The sequence below is a fragment of the Euprymna scolopes genome, chromosome 39 (genome assembly GCF_053919585.1).
Source record: "Euprymna scolopes isolate OS-2025 chromosome 39, ASM5391958v1, whole genome shotgun sequence".
Lineage (NCBI taxonomy): Eukaryota > Metazoa > Mollusca > Cephalopoda > Sepiida > Sepiolidae > Euprymna > Euprymna scolopes.
In genome coordinates, this window is record NC_136520.1 from 151083 (window position 1) to 165000 (window position 13918).

Consider the following 13918-nt stretch of genomic DNA (forward strand, 5'->3'; position numbering starts at 1 on the left):
ATTCAAAGTGGCGACTAGAAATAATGAAACGCTTATCTTTTGGCGATTGCATTTCTTTCACTGACAATCTTCCAAAGCTCACTACTGAGTGAAAAATATCTTTTCAACACTGAGCTCCAATCTATGGTCCCCCCACCTCGCCAAACTTTCACAAGAAACACCCGTCTAGCAGAAAACACTATCAATAATTTCCCTCACTCTTTATCTGTGCCTAAACCTAAACATAGATTCCATGAGCAAAGCTTCTTTCTTAGAACTGCACGCCTATGGAATTGTCTTCCATTTTCCTGCTTTCCAGCTAACTACAATATGGTTGTATTCAAGTTCAACGTAAACAAGTTCTTGATGAGACGTTCCATATAAGTTAACAAATTTACTGAATTGCCATTACTAACGATTACTATATTGTCCAATTTCCTCTGTACACTCTTTAACCCTTATCATCAAGTGGCCTCTTGGACTTGATAAGTGGTAATGCTTATGTAAAAAGAAAAAAAAATTGTATTTCTTTCACTGACAAACTTCCAAAGCTCACTAATGAGTGAAAAATATCTTTTCAACTTTTTTTTTTTTTTAATAAAACTAGCAAAGTCAAATTATTTAAACAATAAAAAGTTTAACAAAACAATATACTTTTTTTTTAATAAAGGCTGTTTAAAAAACATCTGAGGAAATTTGAACGTTTATCAAGTCTCAACATTAAATTCGGTGTATATTTAGAATTACACTTATTAAAAAAAAATACCAAAAAATACTCATCAGAGAATGAAGATGTCATATTCTAAAAATCATGTGAGTTTGGCTAGTAAACGAAAATATTTAGTTGTCAAAGGTCAACTAAACATAAGTTTGTCCATAGAGCCTTGTAAATATGAATTTTTTTAAAAGAATTTAATCAAAAAGGAGACCAGAGCTTCATAACAAGACATATTTAACTACTTTGTAGGATGAAAGCTATCGATGACAAAAAATTGATAAAGCGATTGACTTTATTTTATATAATAGACTACCATGGGGGGGGGGGAATCCAGACTACACGTGGTCATAAAATACGCTTAAATATGATATTTTAATTAATCCAAATTTCATATATATATATATATATATATATATATATATATATAAAGGAGATTAGAACAATGGTCTAAAGAGCTGAGTGTATTTTATTTTATTTATTTTATTTAATATTTCACTGATAAACTTCCAAAGCTCACTAATGAGTGAAAAATATCTTTTCAACTTTTTTTTTTTAATAAAACTAGCATAGTCAAATTATTTAAACAATAAAAAGTTTAACAAAACAATATACTTTTTTTTTTAACCGTTAAAGACCCATAAAAGAACAGTCTATAAAAATCCAATCATTTGAGGCCTCTAGTTTTGAAAGTGATAGAGTTTGAAAATATGGAGACAGACAGACATATAGCTTTTTTATATATCAGATTTATTTTTTTAATGAATGTGGGCCAAGCTAAAGTCGTTAGCTTGAAAATACAGTTTTTGATGTATGATTAGTAATGTATTGCCCTATAAAAAGGGGTTGAAAGTCTCCTCCCTAAAAAAAAAAAATACATTTTATCAAATGCAGGAGATTTTTTTTTTTTTTTGATAAAAATGTTTGGCAGTGATATAAAGATGGAGGATGAATTTTTTCATGGTAAAAAAGTATAAAAAAAATTTTTTTTTTCATTTATCAAAACTTTTGAGATGAGGATCGATAAGTTAGATTATTCAGACTACTATTCTCATCTTGGTCGTTATATTCACAATATTTCAACCAATTTAAATACTGACCTTTTTTCCGGTATATCTTTGTCAAACTTAATGATTGTACCTAGCCTGGTAGGGATGCAAAAATACCTGGTTTTGAATCCAGGTGTGTGGGCTAATCCTCTTGGTGTGATGTACCCGTAGACTTTGTCGGGTCATCCATTTAGGAGAAGGAAAACTGATATAAAATCTGTGCTATTGACCTTATACATCATAGCACCAAATCACTGGGTGTGCTTGTTAAAATAAAGTCAACAGATCGATTTTTTTAAATATGTGGTTTTAAACAAAATCAATAATATGTACTTAATTGTCACGCTGAAAATAGTAATATATCCAAAAATTATGAAAAATCATTGAGTAGAAATTTATTTCTACTTAAAAGTAATTTTTTTTACAGAAATCGCCTTTTTCTTAGACGTTTATAAGTACACTATCAAAACGCAGGGGACATAACTCTGAAAAGAATATTTTGTGTCATATCTGCAATATTTATTGTCTATTGCAATAGACTTTTTCTTTTTTACATAGTATTGTTCTACTCGATGAATTTGATTAATTTTTGGATATATTACTATTTTCGACATGACAATTAAGTATGTAATATTGTTTTGGCTTAAAACGACATTTTTTTTTTAAAAATCGATTTGTGCACTATAGCTAAAGAAGCACCCCACTGGGAAAGTGAGGATTCCTTAGTCCTAATCGACAACCTTCCTAAGATTTATAATTTGAACAAATTATCCAGTTTGCAAACTCAACAACCTATACAGAATTTCGAATTTTATTTAATCCATAAGAGTACATTGTTCTTATCCTATCAGCCATGGCTGGATGGAAGTGTTAAATTTCAAGTTGTTTTTAATTATTACTAATAAGGATTGAACCATTAGCCTCCAGAAGATCACTATGAACTGATTATAACCAATGCTATTAACCATTAAGCCATAGTCCATGTGAACAATTTTAGTATAGCTGATTATTAGGGCTATGACAACAGCATATGCTTTTCATGCTTCTGTCTCTCGAGTATATATCCGATATTATAAGACACAGTTAATCAACCGAGAACCACATCAGTCTTCATAAAAACATATAAGATATTAACTGATATATACTCGAGAGTCAAAATAATGAAAAGAATATTCTCTTGTCACAGCCCTAGCGATCATTAGGGCCATAAAAACAGCATATTCTTTTCATTGTTTTGACTCTTGAGTATATATATCCGTTAATATCTTATATTTTTATGAAGACTGATGTGGTTCTCGGTTGATTAACTGTGTCTTATAATATTGGATATATACTAGAGAGACAGAAGCATGAAAAGCATATGCTGTTGTCACATCCCTGTTAATCATATATTAGGGGAAAAGGAAAACCATGTGCCTTTCTTAGACAAAGTAAAGATTAGAGATAGAAGGGTAGAGAATCATCTAAAATAATCAATGCTTATGAAGTCGACAATGGTTTCCTAAGTAGATCCAGTATAGAATTATATATGGAAATATACGAAAAGTAGATTAAAAAAAAAAAACACTAAAGTAATAAGTTGTATTAATATGTATCTAGGGAAGATTAGGTTTAATATTCCTAACATTCATACTAGAATTGTACACACAGACACGCGCGGCATGGCCGGTACACAGACGCGCATGGCATGGATGGTACACACAGATGCATGGTATGGCATGGATGGTACACACAGACGCATGGCATGGCAGGTACACAGACGCATGGCATGGATGGTACACACAGACACGTGGCATGGCCAGTACATAAAGATGCGTAGTATGTCCGCTACACACGGACACATGGCATGGATGGTACACATACAGACGCGTGGCATGGCCGGGACACACATAGACGCGTGGCATGGCCGGAACACACACAGACGCGTGGCATGGCCGGAACACACACAGACGCGTGGCATGGCCGGAACACACACAGACGCGTGGCATGGCCAGAACACACACAGACGCGTGGCATGGCCAGTACATAAAGATGCATGGCATGGATTGTACACGCAGACGCATGACATGGATGGTACACACAGATGCGTGGTATGGCCGGTAGGCACAGACATGTGGCATGGCCGGAACACAATCACACGTGGCATTGCCGGTACATAAAGACACGTGGCATGGCCGGAACACACACAGACACATGGCATGGCCGCTCCACACAGACACGTGGCATGGCTGCAACACGCACAGACACGCGTGGCACGGCTGGTACACACAGACACGCGTGGCACGGCTGGTACACACAGACACGCGTGGCACGGCTGGTACACACAGACACGCGTGGCACGGCTGGTACACACAGACACGCGTGGCACGGCTGGTACACACAGACACGCGTGGCACGGCTGGTACACACAGACACGCGTGGCACGGCCGGTACATAAAGACCCGTGGCATGGCCGGTACATAAAGATGTACAAGGCGACATATAGACACATGCTATAACAAGGCGACATATAGACACATGCTATAACATGTCTGTACATATAGACACATGCTATAACATGTCTGACATATAGACACATGCTATAACATGTGGCACGGCTGGCACACACAGACACGCGTGGCACGGCTGGCACACACAGACACGCGTGGCACGGCTGGCACACACAGACACGCGTGGCACGGCTGGTACACACAGACACGCGTGGCACGGCTGGTACACACAGACACGCGTGGCACGGCTGGTACACACAGACACGCGTGGCATGGCCGGTACATAAAGACCCGTGGCATGGCCGGTACATAAAGACCCGTGGCATGGCCGGTCGACATATAGACACATGACATGATAGGTACACACAGATACCTGTCATAACAAGGCGACATATAGACACATGCTATAACATTAATATATTATGAGAGCTGATTCTTTTTATACCGTCAGCATTACTATTATTATTGTTTTTACTATTATTATATTACTAAAATTATTATTATTATTGTTATTATTGTCATTATTATTATTCTTGTTATTATTATTGTTATGACTGCTATTATGGAGATAAATTCATGTTTGACTTCATATTTGAATGCATTTACTGAAAGGGCATTTACTTCTAGTCTTATAACTTGCAGATTATGGATGGTGTATTATTTTTGGATCTTTTTCTTATTAGAATTAATTATGCATTGATGAGTAACAGTTGAATACAATAATCTTATAGGACTTTTCGTTCATCTCTCTCTCATATATATATATATATATATATATATATTCATTATATATATAACTGTGTGGTGCGTGTTTAGAATTATTTTTAACTATTCTATAGAATTCCTTAGGGAAATTTGTTTGGATGTTGAACGAATAAAATTAATTGAACGATGTAACTTTGTTTTTTCCATAAAAAAATTTTCTCAAATGCTTACAAAGTCCAGTTAACACATTTTACCTGCTCAGGGCACACAGAATAAAAACACTCTACCTCAGTCTATTAAATGAAGTTATCACTTAAAAAATTTTGTACAAGTTCGACATAAAGATTCCCAAATTTAAACACTCGAAATAAGTTGAAGAGGTTACATCGTCCAAAACATTGTGAACAAAACAAGATGAGACTAGTAGTCCGAAGAATACGAATATTACACATTATCCTCATCTCAAAAATTCAAAAACGGTGAAATTTGGACTTCTATTCTTATCTAAGACAGTATTCTAACGTTTCGGCTGATGTAACCTCTGACCTTCTTCAGATGTGTTCTGTTGAATGCAGGTATCTGTATGGATTTTCAAACGGAATCCGTAATTTAATCCACGGATGTAGCTTGTTTTGATTCCTGTCAGCCATGATTGGGTAGAAGTAAGTCATAATTGTGTTCAATGTACCACCTGCACTGAGGATTGAACCTTAGTACTGCTCATTACTTAGTACTTATATCTAAAGGTTCTTGCTGATGGAAAGAAAATAAAATACTGCTGTTCATTAAGGGTTTCTGAGTGTTATTAAGATTCTTAGGTTTTATAAGATGCACTCGGATCCAAAACACTGAATATAACAGCAAAGATGAGAATAGTAGTTCGAAAATCAAAAAATTATCAATCCTCCTCTAAAAAATTCCAGAAGGTGAAATAAAATGGAGTTGTTAAAATGCTGACTGGATTCTGAATTCATCTCAAAGACGATCCACAACTGGAAATTTCAGGCTGGCTGCTGTTCTGAAAATCAAAGAAGAAAGAAATTAATAAAAGAGATTTGGATGTTTTTGAGTTTAACGAAGATATTAAAAAATGAAGATAAAGAAAAATCTCTATGATGTATGTGCGGAATGAAGTTTTCATAAAAGAAATCGCTTAATTTGATCAAGTTTTTTTTTTGTTTTTTTTAGTGACGAGGAGAGGGAAGCGCCAGGGGAGATAACTCAATATAATTCTGGAAGTTTGTCAAAATTTGACAAGATTATTTTTTACAGTTCTGGATATTTTCTCTTTCTGTTTTTATTTTATTTTTTTTTCAAAAAAATTGTTTCAAAATATATTAATAATATTATTAGAACTTCATGCATGTTTTAGCAAACTTTAAAAATTAGATGGTGCACCAACTTTTGTTTTTGTTTTTTTTCATGCATGGTCAGCCAAGCATTCTCATATGAGTGACTTCATTTTATGGACATTTTATTTTAATAATTAATAGAATGATAAAAAGACACTTAAAATCAACAATCTACATTAATGAATAATTACTAATGTTTTCACGTCCCTGTGTGTATGCATATAAGAAAGAAAAATCTGATGTACATACCCACGACAAAACGAAAATATCATGTTCCAAAAATTATGTAAATAGACCAAATAGTATTATTTTTAATAAAAATATCAAATTTTATGAGTAATCGAAGAGCAACTATCTTGTCCGCCATTTTGAAAACAATCAAGAACTAAAGGAAGATAATTCAATTTTACCAGGTTCATGTTGTAATGCCTACGAATTCCCATTAATCGCTTATAAAAATTTATATGATTTTTGGAATATGATATTTTCGTTTCGCCATGGGTATATGCATCATACAGATTCTTTATCTTTATTTTTTATACAGGTGAAGTTCTGGACAAGAACCCCAAAAAATAAAGCATTAAAAACAACTTCGATGATGTGTTGAATAAGTAGTAAAAACAATAAAACATAATTTGAAAAAAAAATGTCTGATTAGTAAAATATATATTTTTTTTTAATGAAAATCGCTCCAGACAACGCAGGAAGCTACTTGATGTAAGATGATTATTGCGAAGATGGGTGATGCCTATTGGTCTTAGTCTTTTCAAGACTAAGATTATAGGTAGGAGGAAGACAGTAAAAAGAAGAAAGTTCCATAAGCTTGCGGTTCTTGGAACGAAGCTACTGAAATAGGAAATAGTGTTATATGGTTGGCCGAGCAGAAGAAAATTATCTGTTATTTGTCTATCTATCTATCTATCAGTGTGTCTATCTATATATCTCCTTATCTATCTATCTATCTTTCTACCTAACTAACTGGAGAAGTAAACAAGAGATGTGAAGCTAAGTTTCGATAAAGTAATCAAAACATGTCACACCTTGTCAAACTGTGAACTGATCAAGTTTGCACCGGAAGGTCTGAACAGCTGATCGGAAGTTGATGTGTCATTTGTCACATATTCCAGTTTGCTGGACATAGTGTTGAGTTGGATTCCAGACGTCAAACAGAGTGGATGTGTTAACAAATCGTCTTCCCCCACCCACCAGCTGGGAGGGAGGTGACGTTGTCTCAAAATGAAGACTAGAAAAACCCAGAGGCCAGAAGATTCACTTTCCATTCTTCTGCAGATGACACCTACGAAGTGGAATAAAATCTTTATATAAAATCAATCATCTTCGATCGTTTAAAACGTCTTCGCCCACCAGGTTCCAGCTTCTCCAAGAACAGATGAAATTCTCAGGTTGACCAAAAGACAAAGGGCCAACGACACAGTTGAAGAGGTATGTCGTAAATACATGTCGGACACACATGCACGCATCAACACTTGAACTGATCACAGGCCGTAAAATAAACTGTTACAGATATACGTAGATCAGACAACAATTGGTCAAACGAGTGTTGAACCAACAGACATTCAGCTAGGCCACGTATATACGATTACACATCACAAACCCAAATAGGTCACAAAGACAAGTATTTACACATGTAGGTTTTAAATAGTAAAATAGAGGGTGAGTCACGGGAAACGGATGTTTTTAAAGAAAAGTAATTCAAAATCAATAATTAATTAAAACAAAATTTAACGTAAAAGATAAACAAATAACAACAAACTAAATGGCATCTTAAGCAGGTTTAAAAAGTACCTTCTTCACTTCCTATCCTTTACTCAAGGAGAGCAGGGAGCGTTCTAAAAACATCCATTTCTCGTAACTCATTCTATATATATACATCAATCATATAAACTATTCCCCAATATAAGTTATGTTTAATCTGGTGCTGTTCAAATAAGACAACATAATATACATTAATTTGGGTCGTTCGAATAAGGCAACGTATCATATTGATTTGGTGCTGTCCAACACACACACACACACAAAATAGCAATATTGTATATCAATTCAAATGCCAGTGTGATGCTGATTATGTTGGGCGAATATCCTTGGCTCTTTTGACTCGTATAAACCACCATGTTCCATCGAAGATCAGACAAGGGAGGATGGTGGTCTCCCTCCTTCTGCAGCCTTGGACTCTGCTATTGGCCAGCATTTGGTTGACAACCCGTGCTGTGCCGATAGATATAAAATAGAATGGTTCGAGGTGCTACATAGAGCGGACTCTAGAAACCATTTAAAGATTTTGGAGTCTGTCTCTATTGCAGTGCGTCAACCTTCTTTGTGCCGGCAAAAGGAAACATCAAACGCATTGTTTCTCTTTGGGGAACTGTGAATCTTTTCTCCCATTTTTTTTTTCCCCCTCCTCGTTGTGCCAATATTTTAATAGTTTTTAAATGTTAATAAATTTATTTTAGTGTCCCTGTACTTTTGGCACATTCAATAAGTTCCCCATTAGAACTCTTTATTTTCAACATAATATTATTTTGTACGCTATCGATTTTCTCCTGATGAGATGATAGCCGAAAGAGCTCTTGAGAAACTTCCGCCTATTTTATTCAAAACTGTGTGTGTGTGTGTATATATATATATATATATATATATATATATATATACACACACACACACATTACACATAACAATAGTATTATAATGCGGTATCAAAACAGCAAATTGATGGAGACCACTAGACCAAGGAGTCAAACGAGCTGGAGCAAAGGAAGCAGGGAATAGATCAGACAATTCTGGAGTTTCTTTGTTATTTTAAAATGAAGGTTTTTGGTCTCATGCCAAAAGACGCATCCGAAAACTGTTGGGGGACCAGAAGTGCGATGTTTCACCTTTATTTCATGAAATTCCTTTGGCGGGAAAGGGAAAAAGGAAGAAGTACTCCTTTGCACAATTATTGTGATCAAAGATCAATATCCGATAGGGTTTCTTTTGTTAACATATAGCAAAATTAAAAAAAAAAACGGAAAAAGAATCGATTTGAAAGAAAAAATAATTTCTGCATTATTTTAAAAAAAAGTTTCCGATCCTTTTACTTATTTTTTTTTTTTTGTGGACTGTTATCCTCATCTTCATAGTCGTTGTTTCACCACGTTTTGGCCAACTATTCCTCTGGCTTTCATCAGGTGGTTAACCGCGATGGAATAGGAATACTGAGGCTTTTAACTGTATCCTCAGTAATTACTGCCTTCCATAGTTGTTGTCGTCTCACCACATTTTGACCAACTATTACTCTGGCCGGTTTTGGATAGGATTGAAACTGCTACCTTCAGACAATGCTCACCTTCAGAGCCTGTGGCACAATGGATAGAGAGACATTGAATCTCTACAGTTCCAGGTGAGAATTGTCTGAAGATAGTGATTTCAATCCTACCAAATGCCAGTCAGAGGATTAGTTAGGCAAAACGCAGTGAGACAACAACTATGGAAGGCAGTAATTACTGAAGATACAGTTAAGAGACTCAGCATTCCTATCCCGTTGCGGTTAACTACCTGACAAAGGCCGGAGGAATAGTTGGCCAAAACGTCATGAAACAACAAATATAAAGATGAGGATAATAGTCCGCAAATAGGTAAATAAAATACACAAATTACTCATCCCAAAGAATTCCAATAATTAAATAATATTTTCGATCTTTATCATAAAAAAACGCTTGTTATATTTCTTTCGGAGCACGTAACATAAAAACAAGGCAAGTAACTCATATTTACGATTGTTAACGCACAATTTACTAAAAAAATTGGCAATAGTTACACACTATTTACCTCCCCTTGAAAGTCTCTAGTGTTTTTTTTTTTAGCCAAACATTTTATTTTCACAAATTTTTATTTAAAAAAAATGTTTTATTTAATAATTTTTTTCTACCTCATCGATTTTCGTATTTTTTGTATATATTCATTACTGTAACATGACAACTTAGTAGAGACCATTTGTTTGTCTGGAAATTCAATATTAAAAATTTCGAATTTCGATATTATAGCGTAGTTGCACCCAAAAATAATATGCAAGTCTTAAAAATATGACAGAAAAAAAAATTCAAAATGTAAGAGAGATAATTAATATTTCATACTTTTAAATTAAAATAGGAATTATCTCCCTTACATTCGGAGCCTTTTTAACTAATTATTTCAAAATTCAACGAGCACTTAATCACTCTCAGGTGATAATTTATTTTTTCATTACCAGATGGGTGACCAATCTGAGAATTTCAAGCGCTGTATGTAGGAGGATGTCGACAATTTCCTGCAAGAGTTGCAAAAACCTAACGTCGTCATCTCCCCTAATGGGGATATTACATGCGACTGGAGACCACTTGTGAATTTCATACTCCCATAAAACTTCCTCCTTCGGACGAAGCCAGGTAACCCAGCTAATCTCAGTTGCATTTCATTTTCATTTACACGTCTAGACATGTTAAGTAAGGTGCAGCTAGATAAATAAATAAATAAAAACTTACTTTTCCGTAAATTTTCCCATGGATCTTCCAACATGGAAGGTCGGAAATAATCCTCAGCTGTAAATGATTGATTGAAACTCACCTGAAAAGAAAATTTGGACAAATAATCAAAAATACATAAAATTATTCCTCGGTTTTGGGATTGAGTTATGTTTGAATAATAAAAAAAGAAACATCCATTTTAATAGCCCTAATTAGCTGTAATTTGAAATTAGCAAAGACCAAAACACATAAGACCCATTATAAAGTCCTTTTTGGAAAAGATCCTTTCAAAGGAGAGGCACATTGCTTGGTAGCTCTCAAAAACCAACTGTCTGCTTCAACTGTTTAATCCGACTTTCTTTTCCTCCTCCTCCTCTGGGCCCCAGTTCTGAACCCCCCCCCCTCCCTTGTTAAAATTATCAGTGTGAATATAGATTTTAACTGAGCTAATGTTTTAATACTGTGAGAGTTCCTATTTACAATGTCTTCCTACGAGATAGAATTAGACACCAGGGTCGTTTTTTAACGGTGGAGAAAAGGAACAAAAATTAAAATTGTCTTGGTCATGAAGGATTTTTACTCCACTGACAGAGAACAAGAAATTGAAGTGTAGCATCAGAGGAACAGATAATACACCTCGATCTTATTCCTGCTTACTTTTCAGTGACACAAAGTTTTGGAGTAACTTCCCTTTGTTTTTGCGTTACGATATAAAGTTGTGATTACGTGTTTTAGTCTCGAAATGTAAATAAAGCAAACATGTCTCTTCGTGTCTGTGTGTAAATTTTCGATTTTGTTGACGTCAGTTGCCTTCTACAGTTTGAATCCTATTAAAAACAAACAACGTTTCTGAATTTTTTAGATGAGGATTGGTTATTCGTATTATTTGGATTTTTGGACTACTATTCTCATCTTGAGTGTGATTTTCACATTTCGGTCGATATAACCTCCGACCTTCTTCAGGTGTAACTTGTCGAAAAAAAAGTGGTAGCAGGCAGGCAGGCTCGAACCCATACTGCGAAGGAGGAAAAGAATGTGAAAAAAAAAAATAAAAAAGTGACGTCTTTGCTATTGAAACCAGAAGTGACGAATGTTTAAATTAAGGCTAGTCAATTGAAAAGAGGGGATGACTTTCGAAAATATCAGCAAAAAAAACGACCCCTCCCTGTAGAAAAGTGTCCAGTTGAGGGTGAAGGAATTAACGTTTTTAGTCAATTTTTTGATATTTGTCCTCTGAAGGGTCGAGCTTCAAAACGATACTGATATCATGAAAATCCGTTGCCTCTGTTGAAAGTTTTAGACATGCATATATACATTTAAACAGACAGGTGAGATTTATATAATAGACTAGCGGGGGGGTACCCAGCGCTGCCCAGATGTTTGGAGGTGTGTATGTAGGAGAGGGGGGCCTGTTTTAATATTATAAAAAAAAACACGATGTTAAAAGAAATTGGAAAAGCCAAAACAGTGAATAAACGTAAAAAAAAAGAAAAAAGAAAAAGGTGTAAAAGAGGAAAAAAAGTTTAGGTAGGAAGGCAGGCTCGAACCCGAAGCATCGAGGCTAAAGCGGAAAAAAAAAGCCTGACATGTTACCCCTACACCAAAGAGACATAATTGTGAACGGATTAAATTAAACCGTTAAAAACACTTGCAGGTGGTTTAAACTAACGTCAACATTTTCTAGGTCAAACATGACGTCATTGTTGTAGTAGCAGGAGGAGAGAAAATGAAGGAACAATTCTTTTCAGCACCCCTCCTTGTAGAAAAGGGCCTAGTTTAGGGTGAAGGAATTAATGTTTTTCGCTAATTTTTCGATATTTGTCAGGTGAAGGATGGAGCTTTTAAATGATATCTATTTGGCGAAAATCCATCGCCTCTGTCGAAAGTTTTTGCGAGACATACAAACACACAAACATTTTCGCTTTCATATATATAGACTAGACTGGGTACCCGGCATTGCCCGGATGTTTGGAGGTGTCTTAAAAATGTAATCATACAATTACAACGTAATAGATGCACTGAAACTAAAGCTGCTTTCAGGACCGCCAACAACCACTGTAAAAGAGTAATAAAAAATGCAAGAGAATAATATGCTCAATCCGTTAAATCCAAAGTAGCTGACTAGTGGCTTGGTTCCCACCAGTTCTGGCAAATAGCAAATAGGATCCTGAACAGAAACGTGCGTTCTATCCCAACCATTATCAATGGACCAGTGGTCATCTCGACAGCATCCGACAAGGCCAAACTATTTGCCAAAAACTTTGCGGCAAATTCTACCCTGTGCGACGAAGGCCATCAACTCCCCATATCCCCTCCTATAACAGACAACACGCTATGCAACATACAAATATCTGTGTGTGAGGTCGCCAAGCTAATCAAGAACCTTGACTCCAGTAAAGCAACTGGTCCTGACGGTAGTGTTAAAAAAATTACAACCAAAACTTGCCCCCATACTTACAAAACTGTTTAAGCGTATGCTTTAAGGAGAAGTGCTTCCCAACACCCTGGAAAACCTCATCAGTATGCCCTGTATTTAAGAATTTAGGTGATAAGTCATCTCCCTCAGTACAGACCAATAAGTCTCCTGTTTGTCATGAGTAAGTTGCTGGAATCCACAATAAATAGAGAAGTAGTCAACCACCTCAGCAGAAATAACCTTCTTAGCGACACGCAATATGGTTTCCGTTCTGCTAGATCTACAGCAGATGTGCTAATGGTTACATCTCATAGGATTAGTGAATCTCTCGACAAAGGTTTCATTTCTAGGTCAATTGCTCTCGACATATCAAAGGCCTTTGATAAGGTTTGGCATAAAGGCCTACTACACAAGATTTCCAGCTACGGTATAACTGGAAATGTTTTCTCAATCATTAAATCATTTCTCTCAGATAGGCTCATAAGAGTAGTGGTTGATGGGCAGAAATCAGAGGCCCACAGTATTAATGCTGGAGTACCTCAGGGGTTCACACTGGGCCCAACTCTCTTCCTGATCTACATCAATGATCTGCCAAAACCCATACTAAAAACTTTCGTTGACATCTATGCTGATGACACGACCGTCTATGGCAACACATCAAAGGCCATAAATGATGATGTTCTCACTGATTCTCTCTCCTCTGATCTTGAG

At 35.6% G+C, this 13918-nt stretch overlaps 1 protein-coding gene across 1 annotated transcript in view; it reads right to left on the reverse strand.

Annotated features, from left to right (window-relative positions):
• Positions 1–5130: 5130 nt before the first annotated feature.
• Positions 5131–13918, reverse strand: part of LOC145263589 (uncharacterized) — a 19943-nt gene continuing 11155 nt past the window's right edge. Inside the window, exons 2-3 of the mRNA XM_080120433.1 lie at positions 10810–10891; positions 5131–5955 (exon numbers count right to left, since the gene is read on the reverse strand). Coding sequence (XP_079976559.1) covers positions 5939–5955; positions 10810–10891 — 99 coding nt within the window. The 3' untranslated portion in view covers positions 5131–5938. The remainder of the gene's footprint in view (positions 5956–10809; positions 10892–13918) is intronic.